A 22219-nucleotide genomic window follows, 5' to 3' on the forward strand; every position below is an offset into this window, starting at 1 on the left:
AAAGGAGAACTTACACTGAAAAATGGGGTTAACCTTAACCTGCCTGACATGCTGAACATCTTGAGTAGTGAAAAGAAGGTCTGCAGATATCTTCAGAGAAAAGGAAATACAGGTGCACAAAATTGGTGTGGAGGTTTACTGACATAGAAAAAAATTTCTAAGAGAAAAATTGAAACTGCAAATTGTTCTCAGCTCCAAAAGGAAACATCTTCATCCTGCAGTTAAGCAAAGGTTTTTATGAATTGCCCAAAAACTCAGGAAAAGGCATGAAGTAGAGACATGAAACCGCAACAGATGCAGGGCTTTCACTTAACAAATGTGCCTATGGGTAATGGTTGAAAATTACAGTTCCCTTCTAATAAAAAAAGGGCCTGTTCCTTGAACAGAAGACTAGTCAGCATTGGTTTTTAAAGCACAATGAACACCGTGTTTCTGATTTTCCTTCTTGGGCTTTTTTTGTTGTTGTTGCAATGACAAAAGAGGAGCAGCACTACGTGAAGAAAGTGCAGTTAAACCAGACTTTAGAAATTCCATGCCTTGAGGACATGACCTCAGAAAATTTGTCCAATTATCCTTTGAAATGGCTAGTGGTAAGTATTTTTCATCTCAGGTATAAATTTCAGAAGAAACTACAGAGTATTTTTGCAGATTGAAATATAAATGTTAGACTTTGCTGTGTCCTGCAGAATTTGCTAAATAAAGTTATAGGTCTTACTGGACTGTGATATTACAGGGAAAAGTGCAAACATAGTTTTGCAACATAGACACCACAAACAATAGCTGTTAAAGAAACAAAGAGGGAAAATTCCATCTTCATTTCTTTTAATTTTCAGGAGTATGTGTAGAGCAGGTCATTGTCAAAGAACGCAGCAAACATAACAGAGCTAACATACTCCTTGTGTTGGATTTCTCAGGGATTTTTGCTGCAGTGAAGCTTTAGTATCTCTGAAAAATACATGGTTGCTGTGTAGGGTAGTGAGATATCAGGCCGCTTTGAAGTAGAAAAAAAGAGGCTGACTGTAATGTTTTTGTTTTTGTTAGCCTCTGTGTCACAGATGCATGCCAAAGACATGCAAACCCAGTTATCTAGCTAACCACATGAAAACTATTTTTAAACAACTTGCTGTGAGAGATTAAAGCTCATTATATTTTTGTACTGCATCTCACTTTCTGGATAAGTATTTGTATGCATGTTTTAATGTAACCTTTTAGCATTAATTTCAGTATGTAGAGATAAGTGTCAGCCAGCAGTGTCCTTGAGATTTGCCTGTTAATTTCTGCCTATTGTCAATAAGGAGCTGTAACTGTTGAGGGTTTTCTTAAAGGTGACTTTCAACTATTTTGTTTTTGTTTTTTTTTTAGTCTTTTATCCCAGCTCATTATCTATTTAGATCTCCCCTTTGCAGTGCATTCTTAATATTAAAATTCTTAAAATTTTTTGAGGGAATATTCTTGTCCTTACTACTTTTTAGTGTTGCTAGTACACTCTACAAAGTAACAGAGTAAAGGGAAAAAAAAAAACCCCAAATGTCATCACAATGTCATATATGGGTTTCTATGCATCATTCAGTGTTTAGCTTGCAAATATGTACCGAGACACAGATGTCCAGGATGTGCCGGCTGCATCTATATGTAAGGGTGGCTGGAGCACAGGCATTAAGAGGGTATGACTTTTAGCTTGTATTATCATGATTCTGGCTATTTAAAATCTAAAAGAGCAAGGATTTGCTTGTAATTTCAGTAGTGTTTAATATGCATGGGATGTTCTTCACGACTTAAAGATTGCTGCAATGAGAACGCAACTCTGTTGCCCTCTCTGCAGGCTACAGAGACCAGGACTCACAAGACACAGCTGTTTACTCCGTGGTTTATTGGTAAGATGATGACCACTATTGGTTTTGAAGTTCTGTGAGAGAATGTATTTGGAAAAAAATAGATGTTGCAAATGTCCACTTACTACTACTACACAGTGCTAGGGGTGTGAGGGAAGATGTTCATAGTGAGAATAGAGCTGGTCTACAAAAATACTTGGGGGGTGTCTGGTCTTCATACATTGTGTGGGTTGCTCTTTTCACAGGAGGAAAATGGCAGGAAAGAGGAACTCGTGACCAAGGAGCCCTCCTGTCCTGCAGTGTACAGGAATGGCAGCAAGCTTTATGGGCAAAGGGTCCTCCTGGGTTTGGATAATGCTCTAAAGATTTTCCCCACCAAAATCACAGATGATGGCAGGGTGTTCTCCTGCCATGTGGTGTACCACCCAGAGAGAGTCCAGAAGAGCAGCACCACTGTGAGAGTATTTGGTAAGGGGCTTATGCCAAATGCCTGCTTACTTGTGCTTGAAGAAGTAACACTCCTGTTAGGTTCTGAAGGCAATAGCTTTTGAAATACACTGGAGGGGTTTTATATATATATATTTACATTGCATTTTTTTCAGCTGCAATGAGTTAAAATGTTAGTAAACCACCCCATAGCTCTTAGGAAGAATCTGAGGCCATTCCTTCAATTTCTGGCATAAAAAAATAGTAGATCTATTGTGCATATGTCAACACAACTGTCATGCACATTGATTGCCACTGTCTCACGTCAGTGTGTAAGTCTATGTTGGCACTTTGCAGCTTATAGGTAAGCACCTTGATCATCAAGATATCTGTGCCCAAGTTACAAAATGACCATGCTGCCTGTGGTTAGAAAATCATGGCCAAAATTTAGTAAGCAGCTAAAGCCATTTGGAACTACCGTTGTTTCAAAGTCACTCCCTTGAAGGCATGTGGTGTTCAATTGCTGCCAAAGGTTTTGAGTCTGAAAATGAGGTCCTGCGTAGGGCTCTCAAACTGGCCAGGAGTGGCAGGGCCTGTGCACCACAAATGTGTGGGCTGGTATTTCATACGGGAAGCCTTCCCCATCTTTAGTTACTTGCTCTGTTCCCTTTGTAGTGGCTTAGTAACTACTCTACAGTTGCTGAGATGCAACCGAATCAGAGCAGTGCTGCCCACTGAAAACCAGACTGTATTTCCAATGCTCCTAAAATGGCTGGGTATTAAACAGTGGGTGTGTCAACACTCCCTTGACTGTAGCTGCCTGCCCAAGGAAGCCCACAGCTGGGGGAAAGCACAGCCATGCAAGGCTGATGCTCTGAATGCAAAGAAAGATTCAACAGGGAGCAAAAAGAAGAAAAAAAAAGGCAAAACCTGTGTCTGGGTGCTATCGGTCACTGATGCAAGAGAGATAAAAACAGAAGTTAATGATCTGAAATTTCCTCATGCATTTGTGTGATTCAGACATGGGTCTTACTTTGAAAAGTGAACATTTGTCAAATAGCTACAGTGTTACCTGAGTAATTGTTCAAGTACACTAACATATGTGAACTCTTCCTCCCTTCCATTCCTATCCTGCTGATGCTCTCGGCTTGGTTTGTGTATGTTAGCCTAAGAGGTTGCTTTATTTGGCTTATTCTCTGAATTACTGTGTCGTATGTGGTTGTCTGTGCATGCACGCACATCAGCATATTAGCACAACAGGGGAGAGAGGAAAACAAGATAAAGCAACTGTGGCCCTAGGTGGTGAACAGCCTGTGATGCTCCCAGTAAGTGCATGATACTAAGCATATACAACGTCATATGTTAGCCTAAGAGGTTGCTTTATTTGGCTTATTCTCTGAATTACTGTGTCGTATGTGGTTGTCTGTGCATGCACGCACATCAGCATATTAGCACAACAGGGGAGAGAGGAAAACAAGATAAAGCAACTGTGGCCCTAGGTGGTGAACAGCCTGTGATGCTCCCAGTAAGTGCATGATACTAAGCATATACAACGTCAGCGGCACATTATATTGGTTATATCTGTCATTCTGGCCGTTAGAAAGGACGTAGCTAGAGAACCATGGCCAGCTGAAACCTGGGGAGATTTTCCCATCTCAGCAAACCTGCATCCCTCTTGTCACCCAAATGTGCAATTGAACCCCACAGGCTGGGTGGCATGACAGAAGGGCAGGGAGTGCAGGCAGCTAGTGCACCACAGTGCTGTCATGGGCAGGAGGAGGAGGAGGAGAGGAAGGTACTGTCAGCTGGGGAAAGCTCCTTGTGCAGGATCCCTCTGACAAATGCTTCAGGGCTAAAGACAGAGGAGACAACCCAAATCTGAGGGGCAGCAGTGGTGCTTCCCCAAAGATGCTTTATGTGGCCTGAGTATGACTGAGAGTGAGGCAGGAAAGGCCAGGGAAGGCTTGAACAAGTCTCTTAATGAACCCAAGAGTCTTGATAGGTTGAATAAACACAGGCATTCAATCAAGAAAGTTTTTTTTTAAGAGGGTACTTTTGGACTGAAATGCTTTAAAATATCTATTTTCTAGAACAGAGTTGTTCTAGATAGATGTTTCTGAGAAAATGTATGGCCTTTTCACATCTAACTTTGCCAAATATTGATTTCTCCTTTTTGTAAGAGTAAAAGCTCAGCAGCAAGAGCTACTATACTAAATATTGAATTTCTGCTAGACCCAAAACATGGGTAAATATCCTAGCAAGACAAATGAATGTCAAATTGTTAACAGAGGCTGAGATATTAAATGGAAAAGATCTATTAGATCATTCAGAGCTCTGCCTGAGAGCTGCCTCCCAGAAGAGTTACCCAGCAAACATGCCTACTGAGAAAGCAGAGGACAGCATCCAATACAGATATGGAAAAGCATACCTGTTTTAATCAAAAAAACAAAAGGAAGAGCAGGCACTAGTCTAGATGTTATTTAGCCTCTCAGACAACTTCTAGCTGAGATTAGAAGTTTGTTTACCAGGCTTTTCCTCACATCTGAAAAAGTATGGTTGTCTTCTGTCAACCCCACTACCACCCGTACAATATTGGCAAGGCAGAAACAACGATTAAATCTTAAGACATTCGTTTTCTTATGGTAAGAATCCACAAAAAAAAAAAAAACCATAAAACCATGATAATTAAATAAAGGTCACTCCTAGGCATAATCCACCAGTAACGCTAGGCAGAAAAATGGAGATAAAAAAGAACGTGGCAGGAGAGTCCTTGGTGGATTTGCTGTACAAAACAACAGGGAAACTTAAGCAGCTCACCTCAGAGGGGAATGTAACGAACTGAGGTGACTCTATATCAATTAACATGGTTAGAAAAAAAGGGGAAAAAAAGAAAAGAAAATTATCCTAGTGGTAGAGATTAAAGGGAGGTTTAGGTTGGAAAGAAAAAGAATTATGGATGTCCTAAGTAATCCAGAGGCTGCACTTGTTTCCAGTCCAGTTTTAAGGCTTAGAAAGGACCAGAAGCGCAATTTATCCAAGGTTTTTGAGATCTGGTGTGTATATATATATATACACACACACACACATATATACATATATATATATATATAAGGACTGTTTCAACAGTACTTACTTAAGTCAGTTAATATTGCTGCAAACCAGTGATCCCAATGGCTATTTTAGCTTGCCAACCTGGAGAGGCTTACACTACCTGATAGCTTTTATCTATACAGTCAGACGTGCCTAGAACCAAAATGCTGCGAAAACGAAAGAAACTGCTTTTTCTGTTTCTTGTGGATGTGGTCACCAGCGACCCAGGACTCTGATGTGAAGGTGAGCTCTGGGCTTCCTGGCAAGGCAGGAAGCATCTGTGGTGAGACACTGTCATACATCTGCACAGGCCACAGCCTGTGGATAGCTGGTACCCAAAATCAATCAGCATGTTTGGGGGTGGCTAAAGCCTTTACAGATGCCTTTGACTGGCAAACACCGGGAGCAACCAACACCTGGGGAGTGTTTTATTTCAGCAGGTCCAGGAAGGGTGGCTCTGCTGCCAGAGCTGTGACTGCAGGATGGTTTAAGTTTGCTTCTCCAGCAAAGCCACCCAAGAGCAGTTTAGCTAAGCAGTGAAATACAGCATGATCTTGTGGTAGTAGTAGCTGCTGATATATGCTTGTAAACCACTTCCTTGACCTCAAATTGGAGCTGTGCAAGCTTTTATCTTGCTAGGTGTGTGGGCGGATGTAGGATTTAATTTCCACTCTTTTTACAAAACAAGGCTGTTAGGTCTCATTAGAAGCTGTTACTGTGACCCTCATTATCCATTTCACTAACACATATCTGTTTGCTTTCCAGCCTACCCTGAGATCTCTATTAGCCTGCAGGAGGGCTCAGCTGGCACCTTGCAGAAGGTAAGCAATTTTGGAGCAAAAAGGAATGCCTGTGACCTCTACCACACCACCCCAGCAGGGCCAGGCAAGCTCAGCTGAATCAGACATAGGTGGGACCTCCAAACCAACCAAGCTCCCAGGGCGATGAGCAAGTCAATGAGTTAATGTCAGCTATTCATGCCCTTTCTTCTGAGTGACTCCCATCCCTGCAGCAGTGAGCTGCTTCAGTGAGCACAAACTGGAGCTAGCTGAGGGCTTCCCCCTGGTGTGGGCAAAATATGGTTTTGTGTCAGCCCTAGGGAAGGCTCCCGCAGAGGACTGAGAGTCTGTGAGGAGCTGATGGTGTTGCAGGGGGCAGTGATGCTCCCTTTCCCTCCCCATCTACCAGCTACCACCCGTCAGCCTCGAGCTGCCCTCTCCACATTGCTTAAAATCCCCCACTGAAGAAGGTCACCTGCTACCTGGGATGCTGCTCCAAGGGGCCAGGCAGCAGCAGCTCCTGCCTGCCACACAGCCCCGCCCCCCCCCGGGGACAGGGAGGAGCCGGAGCTGTGGGGGCAGTGCTCGGGGCACCAGCATGGCCTAGTGTGTCAATGGAAAACTGATGATCTTGTCAGGCATAATGTGCCATGCTGCAAGCAGAACTCAGCTGGAGCAATCAGATGCCAATGGAGTGACTGGATCTAAGCCTGAGGGCCCCTACTGAGAGCTGAGCAGTTACACATGTGTTTTGGGGCCTCTGGTTCATCATATGCTTGGGAATGGCTAAACCTAAAGGTCTGTTCTACTGTGCTGGCCATTCTTGGCATCAAACATATTTGTGGCCCATATGACTCACTAGCAAGCCACTCCAGCTACTAGCTATGGTGCTTTGCTTCCTGTTGCATCCATCCAGGTTGAAGCTTTTGATCCATGAGCATCCCGAATTAAGAAAGTTTTCCTTGGAAACAGTGCTCATGGGCAGGCAGAACCTTGTATTAACCATAACCACCTGCTCCAGGCAAGCCATGAGTCAGTTGACTCTGCAAAACCAGTATGATTTTCCTGGTGACCTATTTCCAGTTGTGGTGTTGGACATTGCAGGCTTTTGTCTGCATTATCCTGTTGAGTAGAGCAAAGGGTGCTGCTGTCACAGGACCCGAAAACAGAAATTCTCCCAAGAGCCTCTGTGTTCTTCACCTCCAAACAAACACCAACTCCTTTCCTCCTCTTTTCCACCCTTTCTTGCAGGGCTTAAGTCTACTTTGGATGTCAGATCTGTATTTCCTAATAAGAAGCATTTATAAAAATACTATGAACCAAAAGTGCCTGAAAAATAAGGGAATAATGAAAAGAGGGGAAAGCAATTACACTATGAGTTCAGACGTTATTTACCATAGCAAGGAAGTAGTTTCAGCTGGGTAGTTTCAGTCTTCATACTGAATGATTGACTTCTGCTGGCTGCAATACATCAAGCTTGCTTTCAACTAAATGTGTGAATCACTTTCTTTGAAAGTGGGACCGAGAGGGCTCTGGGCTGCATGAGCAACACATCCTTTTTTCCTTTTTTTATTTGTTTAAATGGAAAAGACAATTTCTCTTAGTACCATAAGCTCCTAAGTTAATATAATTGGGAACATTCAGGCAGCATGAGGATGAGACCTCCTACCTTGCTAGTGCCCAGCCCTTCATCCAGCCTTGATTTTGAGGTCCTTCCCATCTATTGCTTGATGAGAAATTAAATAGAGGACAAACAGATTTTTGGAGCAATTGGCACGCAGCCAGGACTAATGCATCTACAGCACACAATTCCTTGTGACTTCTGGAAACCTCTTACATATCGCACCCTCCACAAAAGTATCTAAGTTTGTATATTCAATGTATCATTGTGCTAGGCAGTCTCTTTCATGGCATTTCTGCCTTGTGAAGGAAGGATGTACACGGCAATCTGGAGGTGTCTCATTCTCCCCCCACACACTGTGCCCGTTACCAATTCCAGTGTTTCTCCATGTGGGTGTCTGTCACTGAGGCACTGAGCTGGGGCTGGGAGGAGGGTGGTGGGGTCACCCTACATCTCTCCAGCCACAGCCCAGGACTGGAGGGTGTTGGAGCCCCGTTACTCCCCACCTGGCCCAGGGCAATGGGGGTATCCCTGGGTTCTCTCATTCAATGGTGTCTGCAATCAGAAGAATGGTGGGGAAGGAAACACAGTAAAGAAGAAGCAAATGCTTCCTTCCCAAGCAGGATGGTGAGTAAATAAGCTCTGTCCATAAGGAATTTTGGAAGCTGGCAGCCAGGTAAGAAATGACAGAGGCTAATGACTGGCTTTTACTCCCCCATAGCCTAACATGAGCTGTGTTGTGAGGAAGGTGTTTCCCAAGCCAAGCCTCATGTGGTACGTGGACAGAGCCAGCCTGACAGAGCAGCCCAGAGGTAAGGCAACCTGTCAACAGGCAATGGCGCAGCTGTAGAAGTGGTTCCCATGAAATGTGATGGTTGCTCATCCGCTCCTGCCACGGCGAGTGTGTAGATGTCCATCTGGGTGAAGGGGAGAGTACCAGGCCTCCTCAAAGGGAACAAACAGCTGGCAAACAGCCATGACCACAGTCCCCTGCAATTTCCACTGATGGGAATGATAGCTTGGAATAAGTGTGCTGGTCTGGTCTTGCCAAATCTTTGATAGCATCTCAGCAAAGAAGCATGCAACCATATAAGCTTGCTTTTCAGTATCAATGTTTTGCACAGCTCTGATTTATAATTTGGAGTGTAATGAGAGAGTCTTACAGCTTTCCTTTTTTTTTTCTTTCCCCAAGAAATTTCTGTCGAACAAGAAGACTTGCAAGACAGTGAAGGTTTCTATCAGCTGAGATCAACACTGATGTTGCAAGGGACCCAGCAGACACATAAGACATTCTCATGTGCATGTCTGTTTTCCTTCCTTGGGAATGAAAAACGGAGTATTTCATCAGAAGAGATAATTGTTTCCTTCGGTAGGTTTTTCATAGATAGGACACATCTGAAACGTAAAATGTTAAGAACACCAAACACATGTATTCTCTGTTATTTAAAATACTGGAGAAATGTTGAAAGTATGGAAGCTTTACTGTACAAGTTCATCACACAGCTTGAGCTTTCTGGCAGGTGTTTTAGCTCAAGTCTTTGCTCAAGCCTCTAAATGAGTTAAGAATCTCCTGCACAAACCTAAGATACTTGCTGTTTGTTTAGTCAGAGTCTTGCTGCACTTCCCATATCCAAAAATACACTAGCTTAGCCACATGGCACCAGTGAATTATTATAATCACATGTTTCTCACTGAGCACTCCCAGCAGAAAGTCTGCATTTGTGCAATGCAGCTCTTAGGAAAATCAAACCCTCAGAGTGAGGGCTATGTTGTACATCTTCAGCGAAACCTGTAAAAGGCCCCTATAACAGTTGAACCATTTTGGATAATTGAGAAACACCCCTATAACCTCTACTATAAGAATTAGCTACGTGATTAGGGAAGTGTGGAGAACTATTGTCTCAAGTAATTGGTGAAAGCAGGACAGGTGGCAGTGCAGGGGTTTATGGCATTTCTGAGGAAGCAGAGTGGCAGGGAGAAGGGCAAACCGATTTACTTTAGTTAATCTTCTTATGCATGACTCCTCTTCAGATGCAAATGCGTAGTTACACCTTTCCTCTTTTTTTGCTATCTGTCTATCCTCCTTGCTGCACAGATAATACAACTGAGCTGCTGGCCCCTTAGCAGCCTCCATGGGTACATCAGGTACCGTGGTGACTACTTGCTATGTTCGCTTGTGGCCGTGGGTACGCTTATTGGTATGTTTTTCCACAAAGAAAGGCTGCACCAAAAGCTAGAGCTTACTCCTCTGGAAAGATAGCTTTGGAGAGAAAGGAGATAAATGATTATTTTTCTCCAAAATGTCTCATTTACCCCAGTTTGCAGTTTTGTAGAAATATATTCAAACTGGAGAGCTGTCGATTAAAGCAGTCTACTTTCTTGCCTGCAGGCTATGCTAATTCTAAGACTCTGTATAAAAATGTTGATGTATTTATATGTGACAGAAAGAAAAGAATTAAATTAATTCTCAGCTATGTTCTGTGAAGGTGCCATACTAATGCACAGTATGACATAAACCCCAAACTAAATTTTCAGCCTTTATAACAAAAGCATAACTACTTTTAAGAACTGCTTTCATCTTTATTTTTTTTTCTTCAGACAATAAGTCTAATGAAGCCTCATCCAAAGCTTTTACCACTATAGCTTCAAAAGGTAGGATAAATTAGAGAACAAAATAACTTGGGTTATGTTAGAGGTGCATCTATAAATTCCTAAAGCTGTTGGAGAAATGTTTTTGCAAACTTGTTTCTGGATGGATAGTAAGGTACCCCTTTCTGCAGCTATGACTTCAGAGAAAATGCAATAAACAGACATTTTGGTGATGTGGTGATGTAATCTATCATAATTAAGCCCAAGCATAATTAAACTTCAGCCTTGAGAGGCACTTAATGTTATTTCTGATGCTTCAGCTGGCATTTGAATATAGCTCTTTCAGCACTGAACTAATAATTAAAAATAACAGCCCCACTAATGGTTCTACCTTCTGCTTAAGTACACAGCCAAGTTCCTCAACACTTTTGCCTAATTAAGGAACTGATGGAATGTTTCTTCATTTGCGTAAATTTGGTAAATCCACGCTCTGCCCCTGCAAGTTTGTCTTATTATCAGCTTATTGCAGACAGATAAATTGTTCCCTTCACACCTCAGCTGAAGCCTTTTGGAGGCGCCCTTCCTGGAGCAGCTAGTTCTGCTCTGTGCAGGAGGCAGCTGCATTTCAGCAGTGGGTTACGTGAGTGTGTCAGAGAAATGCTGTAGGCAAGCATCATGGAAAGAAGTGTGGTTTTCACTGTAAGCAAGTGCAGGTTGTGGCAGGCCCTGGGGGTTCAGCCAATACCCTGCTGGGCACCACAAAACCTTTCCAGGTACCGGGGTTTCCTGAGAGAGGGACTTAGTCCTCCACTGGCCTCTGCAAGGTGATGTCTCAAAGCAGCGCTTGCAGCTTGTGTCAGGTCACCACCCTGCTCCGCCTTGCACACTCTGCAGAAACGTACTGGGAGCTGGGCACACCTCAAGGTGCCCCACCGCCCTGGGTTTTAGACCTGCTGCGTCTTTGGTAAGGAGTCCTTTTACGTCAGCCAGCTACTATGAAATCCCTGTTAGCCCAGGTGAGTCTAAGGCGAAATACAAATGGCAGAGCAACACTCAAAACAGTCAAAGGAGGTACAAATGCTCGCAAAGGAGAGCAGCTGAAGAGTTGATGGTTACCTGCTTAGGCTGAGATCCTGTCTGAAGAGGGCCACTCCCTGCCCACTGCCCTCTCAACATTCCTGACCAGACTGCCTGCCAGGCCTGGCTGCCTTCCTGGATATATTTTCCTAAGGGGGTGAGTGAGCTTTCATAGATCACCTCCTTCATAGAGCCCTTTGGGGGTATTTAATTATTGCTCCTAACCTACTCAGGGAGTACTTTGCTTCACCTCCCAAGGCAAGGGAAAAAAAAAAAAATAAAAGGAGTGGGACATCTCTCCCTCAGGATGTAAATGCTGCTTGGGCAGGATGGTGTCTCTGTTGTGCTTGTCTGGCTGGCTAACTGTCCTGTAATTACAAGGAATAACTCCCTCTCCTCTTCTTTGAGGACTCAATGAGCACTTTTCAGCACAAAGTGTCCCTGAAAGTTCCTGCCAAGGTTGCAGTCTCTGAAGTGCCTCATGGATGGAGCTATGCAGGTGCCACCGCCAGCTCATACATGTTATTTCAACATGTGTGCTAATAAGGTGCATCTGTTTGTAAGGAACAAAACCATGCAACTCACTTCTGCTTTGTGAGTTGAGGTGCCAGGGGGTCCAAAACCTCTTTCCCCAAAACCTGTGTTTTTCTAAGGGTTTCAAAGCACAGTTACCTTGGGTGCTTCTTGTTTGTCACTGGACAACTTGGCTGAGCTGTGCATTGAATGATTATTTGGAAATTAAGTGTGATGCACTCTCTCACTCTTGAACCTTTGAATCACCCGCTTTTCTAAAGCAGAATAAACACCTTTCTCACCCTGAGTAAAAGTGTTTAATTTGATTTGTTACAGACCTTGGAAATTCAGCACTTCCATCAGCTGTCATGACTACCTCAGGTAAGGGGAAAAAAAAGCCTTCTTTATTACTCAGTCAATATATGTAGGATCTCTGCTTGACCATTGCTTAAATGTCATGTACACAGAGCCAGAGGCGTGCCAGGGAAAGGTCAGTGTGCTCTGGTACTGACGGTACCTGTGTGCTGCTGGATGGGAATTTGTGAGCTATGAAGTCACCCAAGAGGAGATCTGACACAAATCCTACTAAAACTATCATGTTAGGACAGCATGTAAAATGGCATGCTGAATTTCACATATTTTTCTTATGCTTTTTTATAAAATGGAATAAATACCCCTAGACAACTATGGATAAATCTGTCCTATTATGACAGAGAGGTGCATGTGATAGAAAAGTTAAACCCACCACTCTTCCTTGACCCAGTAGTAGCGCATCATTCCCATTCATTAATGATATAAGACAAATAACACTGCTTTACCAGAGTATGCATATGGATAACTATATAAAACTATCTTCATCAATTGAGAGGAAAATCTGCAAGAGCAGGCGATCTCCTGGGCTTATACGGCTGCCGCATGTTGTCAGGACCGTTCCTGGCAAGGCCCTGGCTAGGCGGGAGAGCACCACCATCAAGTGCATAACCCACCCCACAGCAGTTAAACTGGACCCTGCGTATAAAAACATAAATAAATAGTGCACACAGTGAGCCCACATGAAAGGGTCAGCATTAATAGCACCAGCCATCTCTAAGGGCCCCTTGAATTTGAGGGATGTGTTCTGGGCATTTAACCTTAACTCCGACAGCGGGATTCTTGCCGCAGAGCCCGCATTTACCCAACAGCTACTGCAAGCTTTTTGATTTAGGTTGTTGTATGATTTATTAATAATTGTTTAAAAAGACCTTATTGGCTGAATGTGACACCATGTAATCTGTTTGTCTTTAGAACATCAGTCGTCATCTTCGGCTTTTCTGGATTTCACAAGTCAAGCAAGCTTGACTCCTGCTTCCACGACACAAGGTAATCAATTCAGCCAAAATGTTTTATCTATTTCTTCAAGAACATAGGAGAAAGATACATAAATACAATAACCATCTTGCATTTTTTGTAGCAAACAATTTAATGTCCACTGAAGCCCTTTTCCTAGTGCATTATACACTAGGAAGTCCACAGTTTCAAAAAAGATATATGAGAAAATGCTGTTTTGATTTTATCTTTTTTTAATCTTTTTTAAAAATTAAATATCATACAAAAATAGAATTACATTGGAGCTAGAAAAAGTGCAGCCCAAACATTGGAGCAGAGGAGCACAAATGTAAAGCACCAATAAACAAAATATTTACAGCGGATGACTCAACTCAGTGACTTCTTCTCTGGGTTGGTGACAAGGAGGCCAGTGGAGGGCAGGGTGACTCACTTGGAAGGGTTTAACCTCGCTTCCCTGGGGAGAAGTATGTGCACCAGTGGCTGGCACACACTCAGCAGCAGGGCAGCAGCCTGATGGCGAGCCGGTGAAGCTGTGAACCTCCTGCCTTCTGATCCCAAAATAGAGGGTTGATGCCCACCAGTCCCAGCGGAGTGCATTTGCTCGCAGCACAGCCTGTCTGCAAACACTTTTTTCTTTAAAGTCTCCTTCCATTTTGAAGTCCAGCTGTGGATCCCTGTAGGACTGGCTGGTTTTAAGCAGCAGTTAGGAGGGTGTTGGGGCTGCCCTCACTGGCAGAAAAGTGTGTGCTGGCTGCCATACAGCCTGAATAAACGCATGCACAGCACTCACTCCCTTTTTGGAGCCAAAAGTGCATGTGTGAAATGGCAGTGCAGGCAGCACGAGGAAGAGCCAATGTGGCAAGTCATTTTCAAATGCTGTCTTCCCCTCCATGGCAGCCCCAAAGCTTTCATTCAGAAAGGATCCACCGCTGAGGCAGCAGCCGGCAAGAGTGGATTTGGCCCTTGGTATTTGTGGCAGCCTTGTTCTTCCAAACAACAACAAAAAATTGATTGCAACAGACTAACTTTCAGGAGCCTGTGGGGCATTGAACATCTTCCTTAAACTGTGCAATTCAATCCTGCAACTTTCACTTAAAGTAACCTACATTATGCTATAGCAGTAATGCAATGGGCAGTGTGTAGGGTAATACTAGAGGGAAGATGCTGAACACAAGCCTTCGTCCTGCCCCAGCAGAGTACTGTTTGGGAGCTCAATGTAAAGTCCTGGGGCACGAAAAGCTAGATCGAGACATGCCAGGGTAGGAGCATAGATTGCACCAGCACTGAAATTAAAGTTTGCTGCTTCTCATGCTGCCTTCCTCGTCCCCAAAGTAGAGATGCTTGTCAGCCTAGATGACAGCAGAGCAGCAAAGCACTTGCCCAAGTGGACTGAAAGCCCTTTTGGGTCAACAAACAATTTCACGACAAAGGCTATAAAGATACAATGTGAACAGAGAGGATTCTCCTCTATTGATTATACATCTTCACTTGTTGAGAAGGTATGAGGAGCTGGAGCTCAGGTACTTCTCTTCCGTAAACAGCCCAGGAAACAACTGCCCTTTAACCAATGCCCCTGACCTATGGCAGTTGCGGTGTGCTGACCATGGGTTAGTGCATCTCCTCTCTGGCTCATTGCTGGTTCCCACACTTGTGCCAGCCTCAGCTTCTTGAGCAGACCCTTTGGGCTGCAGCTGAGTCAGGATGTCAAGACCACATCTGCTGTGGTAAAAAGGGGTTTGGTTCAGTTCCTGTTATTTTGCAAGTGTTTAATGAAAATCCAAGAGACAGCTGGGAATTGATACAAGGTAAGAGTGCACAGATATTGGAAGGATCAGGAAGGGGGGAGAAAAAAATCAAGGCTCTTAAAACTGCATCCTGCTCTTTGCTTAGCCCAGAGATGCTCAGGCTTTGAGTGCTGGGTTACAGCTGCATTTCACCTTCTCAGGTTTGTTCAGATGGCTTAATGATACTTCTCTAAAAATGAGACAGGTGTTAAGAAAGATGGACTCTTTTTAGCGAATGTGAAATAGTCCTCTTGCAAAAATAGAGGTCTACTTGCCAACCACCATCTGTCTGTGCTTGAATATCAGATAAATAGCTAGCTGAGCTGTAGAATACTTAGCTCTTAAAAAAAGGATTAAAGGAAAAAGTTAAATAAGTTGGCATTTGGCACCAGGCATCACAGGTATGACTCCTGTACACTAACTTCTTCAAAACTTCTCTTTGCTAGTTGGGAAAACAGTTTTGTCTCATTGGAGCTGGTGAAACCCTGTCTAAATTCTGATTTAAGTAAGTTTGTTCATTGCTCTACTGGCTTCAGGTCGAAACAAGTCAGTGCGCTCAGAACTACGGAGTTTCAGCTGAAACTCATCTGAAATCCAAAAATGCACACTTAAATACCCCTTATGTTTTCTCAAAGTTTATTCATCCATCTCACCAAACTCCTTCTGAGTTTCTAGCTTGTGATTCACTTTCAAACCAGACACAGAATTGTCTGAGAGAAGAGCATCTCACATAGTAGGTTACAACCATTTCACCTTGTTAGTCAGGGAACAGGGAAGAAGGAGGGGAAAATGAAAAACAAATGATATGGTCCTTTACAGCAAATTTTACGAGCTTGTTTTTTGGCTGGAGGTCTGATTTCTACTGCAAAGACAAAAAGCTATACCAGTGCCACAGCATTCAATGAGAGCTTGACAACAGCATATGAGTAGATGATGCATCTCCTCGGCTTTGTAGGACTGTAACAGGGGAGCTATGAAGCCAATTACAGGTGCTGCAAAGTGCAAATGTGGCACCAGCTTAGCAAGTGTTGGGTTGCAAATCTACATGATCTGGAGTATCTTGCAAAAAGTACAGCAGGAGATACTCGCCTCTGTATGATCAGTTTGTGATGCCTTTGTCAAGAACTTTAGCTCTGCAGTGCTTATTTTCAGCTGCTAGTTGATAGTCATCATATTGTCATGAAGAAATTATTACTAAACATGGAAAACTTGTATCCAAGAAGAGGACAAAAGTCACACGGTATAATCTGTACCAGCTTTTCAATACTTCACAGAAGCAATTCCCCTGCTGAGTTGCACTGAGGTAGAAGAAAAAGGCTTGAGTTTTCCAAGCCATCAAGGATTTGCAGCAGCAAAAAAGGAATGAAAAAACGTTTGAGTATCCTGGTTTTATTAGACATATTAATATTAAAATTGAGAGAGTTGCTAGGCAAATGTAGTGAGTACTGAGGGAAGTTTATAGATGAAATAAATTACTGGAGAAGCTAAATAAAATCACAGAGCAGCAATGAAATAATGAGTTAATGTGGGGCAATAAAGGCTGGCTAATAGAACATTGAAAGGTGGCCTCATTAAAGATCAATAAATCAATAAAAAAAAGTCATTTAAACAGTGGATTTATTTTTTTTTAATTTATAAATCAGCAATTATACTAGAGACTCTCAGGTATTTCTGTTATGTTGTTTCTTGTTTGCATCAGAGAAAAGCGAAGGGAGTAAAATAGCCACAGTTGAGCCTAATGAAGCAGTCACGTGCAGGTTTGTAAGATAATTGAAGGATATTATTTCTTTTTCTACAGATTTGAACAATTTCACTACTGAATCCCAGCAAAGCCTTGGGAATACCACGCGCTCCTCTGAGAACACAACCCCGGCGCATCGTAAGTGCCATGGCAGCTCTGGAAATGCTGTGCCATTGTCTAGTCGCATATTTTAGCTATTATTTTGGAAGACACAAAGACAGAGATGGCTAGAAGAAACAAGAATGTATCCTTAGGCAGCACTGATCTTAAACATTGGTAGCTTAGCTGTATTAAGAAAGGCAAAATATCTGTCTACAAACAGACGAAAGATGATTTTTGTGGTTCAGACGACACTTGACAGAGGAGACTGACATTTCACTCAGTCACGGCAGAGGCAGACTCTTTGTATTGCTGCTAATCCACTTAATTTCTTTAGCTTTTTCATTACCATAAAAGAGGTAAAAAGCCTATAATTCTTCCAGATCGCTGTGCAGCTCAATGCTGGCTTGCTGGAACATCTTAATAGGTGTTTTCTAATAGACTTTCTTTCTTTCTTTCTTCTAATATTCTTTAATTTGATAAAAGCACATATTTTGTCTAACACCAGGTTGTAGGCCAAAAATGTAAAAAAAAAAAAATGTAGGCACCTTGCCAAGTTAATTTTGACACCCTGGTTCTGGAATTTTGTTTCCAGTCTTCTTCAGGTGGCTTCAAAACACAATCTTCACTAAGCAAACAAACAAAAGCTACTAAAAATGTTCTGTGCCCATATCTTTTTAGGTAACCTGTCCTTCAGCATCACAGACCAGCCAATTTCGGTTACCAGAGGGAAAGATTTCCTTACTACCAGCAGTCTACTCAATAGCACTGGTGAGACATTATCCTACAAATCCTCTTCTTTCAGCACAATGTTGCAGTAAGCAAGAAAAGCAGAGAAGCACGAAACCTGGAGCTTTGTGTACATTTGACCAGGGGAATTAAAAAAAGGGAAAAGAGATTAAAAGAGGAGTCATGGTTGCTGTGTCCCCACACCACAGGTTGGTTGTTGCAGGCTTTTGGCATCCCTGCTTTCTTCCTGCATCTGCAAGCAATGCCTCAGTGCATGTTTTCTTCCAGCAGCAGAATTGGGCTGGTCACACTCCTGTGCCCGAGGGACCACTCAGGGCTCAGGCAGTGTGGTAGACTTGGCACCCAGAGGCAGCACTGGCTGCCACTGTGGCTAAAACCCAGGCTGGGTGACATACCAGTATGACCAACCTTGCAAAGGGTCATGACACCAGCACAACGGGAGGTGACACTAAGGCAGTATTGGCCAGTGACTCTTGTGCTCCAGCCTTCTCTGGCACCCAGGCCACTGCTATACCCTCCACAGCAGCTGGAGGAGGACCATGCTCCTCCTCTCCTTCCTCCCCATAGCCAGGACCCCAAGGTCACCTCTTTCAGCCACCAGCACCCCCAAGGGTGGCTGTGCAGAATGGTGCAGTGGGGGGATCCCAACACCATGGTGGGGAGAGGCAGCCGGGCAAGGCAAGGATGCTGTGCTGCCAACAAGAGCCCACCCCAAAAGGCAGCTGTGCCCTTGGCCAGATGTTTCGGCAGGGTTTGGTGTCAGTGGTATGAAAAATAAGCTGGTGGGAAGGAGGGCTGGGGCAGGAAGCTGTGCCTGGCTGCACCGCAACATGCTGCCTCTTCTCAGAGAAGCTCATGGGGGAACAGAAAACCAATGGTTTTCAGATTAAATGCTTGCTGGGCTGTGCCTGAAGAATCTCCTCAGGTGAACCGAGGGGTGGCTGAAATCAGCCCACAAACCCAGTCAGAACAAAAGTGGGTTAAGTCCATAAATTAGAGCTGCAATGCTTAGCGTTTGGGATCCTCAGCCTGGGAACCTGGCAGTCCAGTGTTGATTTGGGGCTGCACTGTCACCAGTACTGTGCCTGCAGGGAGCAGCAAGCCCCAGGCAGCAATCCCAGATGTCCCTCCCTTGGGAGAATGTTTGGTTGAGCTCTGCCTTGTGTGTCCCTTCCAGGTGGTGTGAGGAACACAAAAGCTGGTCACTTCCCCTGGCCAGCAGTGGTAGCCGTCCTACTCCTCTTCTGCAGTTTTCTAATAGCTTTAGGCATCAGGAAATGGTGTCAGTACCAGAAAGAGATGTAAGTACCAAGCAGGGGAATCGCAGGGGCGGGAGGGGAGGCACAGAGGACAGCACAAACTGACCCAGCTGCTTGGATTTATGCATTTTCATTTGAACGTACCCATAGTGCACAAGACCTTCAAGTACATGGATCTCTAATGTTCTTTTTTCATATAGAGGTGTGAAATGTGGAGCATTCTCGGTCCTTTCATCTGTTCTCTGGGTTATCTATAAAATAAACTTTAAAAAAAAAAAAAAAAAAAAAGAGCTGTGGTGCCGCTTCAGGGTGTGAGGAAAGAATACAAGTCAATTTTTTTCCCCAGAGCCCCACCCCCCTTCTATTAGTCTCCCTGCAAGCTGCTTTTCCTCTCACATTTTGCATGGTTACTTGAGGACATGTTTTAATGAAATGGTACTTCTAGGGCAACTCTATTTGAGGTGTGATTAATATACGTGAAAGTAGGCTACCTGAAACTTAATCCCAGTCAAAGAAACATTGAGTTTGTAATTATTGCCAAAGTTTAATTCCTCAGAGATCTACTCATGAAAGCAGTATCTAATAGCCAATTATTTTTTGTCTTACTAACATAGCTAAAATGTTTGAAAAATCATGGTGATCATGAATCATTTGTGGTTCTAGAAAATCCTTTTGAAATATGACTGCAAATCCTGTATATCAAAAGTAAAGATAGGATTGATTTCTTTCACTGATTTGAGTTGGGACCTTTCTTTATCTTGGACTATGAAGTGACACAAAAAGTTATGAGGCTTTAAATATACCTTCAGAGAGCCGTGTGAGCAAAAGACCTCTGTGAGGGTTTCGAATGCTTCACTGGGACCATGACCTGGTTTTTTGTTTTTTTTATTTTTTTTTTTTTTTTTATTTTTTGAAGCATGAATAAAGTAAAATTGTGAGGTGGGAGCTGAGAAAGCCAAATGAACACCAGCAGGTGCATTGGGGCTGTAGCACAGGAACAGGGAAGTCCCAGTATGTAAGAGTAAATGTCAAGTGCTCTTATAATGATTTAGTGCACATGTACCTCCTCCTGTGAACATTTACAACAATCCTTTACATGGCTTTTGTGTGATAGCGCGTTTTTTCTCTTCTGTTTCAGTATGAATAGGCCTCCATCTTTCAAGCCACCGCCACCTCCGATAAAGTACACCTCCATGGTGGAGTCTGATGGGACTCCCCCATCCTGCCACGAACTGGAAAACCTGTAACATCGCCTACACCCTTTGTGTAACATGCAGAAGACTGACAGTTAAAAGGCTCGGTCTTTAAAGCAGTGATTACAGGAGTTTGGTGTTAATGACCCACATTAAAATTCAGAGCGCCTAAGTGACATTAATGTTGGAAGCTGAGCGCTCCTGAGGACATTTACTTCATCCTCTCTATCTCTATGTATGCATTAGGTTAACACCATTGTGTCACCGTGAGATTACATGTGCTTAATTTGAATTGCGTGATCAACTGGGAATTTGCTGTCTTGTTAATGGGAGCAGATTAACACATTGCTCTGCCAGCCCGCCTGAAGAGTGTTGAAGATTTTTGTTGTACTAAGTGTATAGAGATGACAGCTTTGCCATATGGACACCATGATTACACAGGAAATGTTGGCTTAATACAAACTTTTTGATACCTACAAGAGCCATTCTTTTAATTATTATTTTTTACTATACATTATTGACTAATATGACCCAATATATAATTTCCTATCACTGTGAAAACAAACCAAAAATAATCAGCACCTTACACAGAAAGAAACTAGTCTGCATCTGTCCTGACGGGGCTGCAGCACAGGATCACAGGGAGGAGGTGGTGAGATGCAAGGGCACTGCACCAGCCGGGTGGAAGTGTTCATGAAGACTCAGTTGCTGTTGGTGAAGTCAGAAGAAAGAGTCAGTTGTGAGCTCATTTACAAGCCACCTGTGGACCAGAGACTTAAGGACTGAACTGAATAAGGACTCCAAAGATACCGGAAAGTGACAGTCCTTTTGGAATTGCTGTGCCTTCAAAACAATAATTACTCTTGTATCTGTTTTTATGAAATTATATTTACGGTACATGTGAAGAAAAAAAGGAATATAATAATTTTTTTCTCCTTTGTTCTTAATGAGCTTCAGCCATTTGCTATCTTTATATTTTTCAAGACCCCAAGGGTAGTTTACCAGACTTAAGCCTGTAGAAGGTATGGTCCACACTTATCCCTAATCCTGCCTGGGCTGCGTATTTCCTTGCATTGACACTAATGATTAAATGACCGTGCCAAGGGTGGGATCAGCTCAGCCTGCTGCACAGTTCTCAGACAGGTCAGCAGCTGTATGATCACTAACGCAAGGCACAAGAGGTGTAGCAGGAGCACTGCTTTTTGGCAGCAGTGTGGTCTTACAATACCTTTGTACAGCCAAGAAACTGTTCCTCCAAGCTTGTTTGAAAACATATTGTTATCACAAAGGTATTTCTGTAAATAATGCAAAGCAACTAAAATTCAGTCATGTCAAGCTTGAAACTAGTATTCTGATTTAGGAATGGGATTTGGCTTATTTACTGCTAAACACTGGTTGATGAGTATCACGGTTCAGAGCACTGTATTTCCCAGGACTTTAGATGAATGAATTACTTCCTGGAAAGAATGATCTGACAGACCTTTTAAAAGTATTTTGTTGTGTTATTTACCTCATAGCACAGGCAGGTCTAAATCCATCACTAAGGGAATACAGGTGCTCAACAGAATACACTTTCCTTGCTACAAAACTGTACAGACTTTGCATGCACAGAAGGCTCAGTATTAATTTGGGCATTTCTTATCTGTATGGGTTTGTAAAAGCAAAATAGTTTAACTTCTGTCATACTATCAGTCACAGCAAAAGAAGGCAGTTTTTGGTTCTCTAAAAAAACAAAACAAAACAAAACAAAAAAAAAAAAAAAAAAAAAAAAAAAAAGGAAAAAACCAGCTGGATAGCCATATTCCAAAGGATGCAGAGCCAGGACTTTCTTCCTTGCCATTAGATGAGGATGACTGTCCATAGTACACTTGTCGAAGAGGGGTGGTTTAATCGTCTTGGATATTTTAATCCCTTCAGTTGTTTCAGGTCAGGGATGTTCCCTCTGACGCTGAGTTTTTGCAGAGTGCCATGCAAAGTGCTCAGGTTTGACATGGTTTCCACCACTACCTGCTAACGGAGCCAGACGCAGGGAGAGCCACCAGCAGCTCTGTCCCGTCCCTGACCCACCCAGCCCGAAGGATGCTGCTGCTTCCAAAAATCTGGATCAGCAATGTAAAGATCTTTAGGCGACTCCCGCCTG

At 43.2% G+C, this 22219-nt stretch overlaps 1 protein-coding gene across 1 annotated transcript; it reads left to right on the forward strand.

Annotated features, from left to right (window-relative positions):
- Window positions 1–470: 470 nt before the first annotated feature.
- On the forward strand, window positions 471–20133 carry CD96 (CD96 molecule). Its single transcript, XM_010081707.1, has 12 exons — window positions 471–590; window positions 2078–2300; window positions 6114–6169; window positions 8470–8560; window positions 8941–9117; window positions 12264–12308; window positions 13212–13286; window positions 15888–15959; window positions 16836–16916; window positions 17559–17648; window positions 18805–18928; window positions 20025–20133. Exons 1-12 carry the CDS (start codon window positions 471–473, stop codon window positions 20131–20133), a joined length of 1263 nt encoding a protein of 420 aa, XP_010080009.1.
- The last annotated feature ends 2086 nt before the right edge of the window (window positions 20134–22219 follow it).

This window comes from Pterocles gutturalis, unplaced genomic scaffold (assembly GCF_000699245.1).
Source record: "Pterocles gutturalis isolate BGI_N339 unplaced genomic scaffold, ASM69924v1 scaffold45489, whole genome shotgun sequence".
Taxonomy (NCBI): Eukaryota; Metazoa; Chordata; class Aves; order Pterocliformes; family Pteroclidae; genus Pterocles; species Pterocles gutturalis.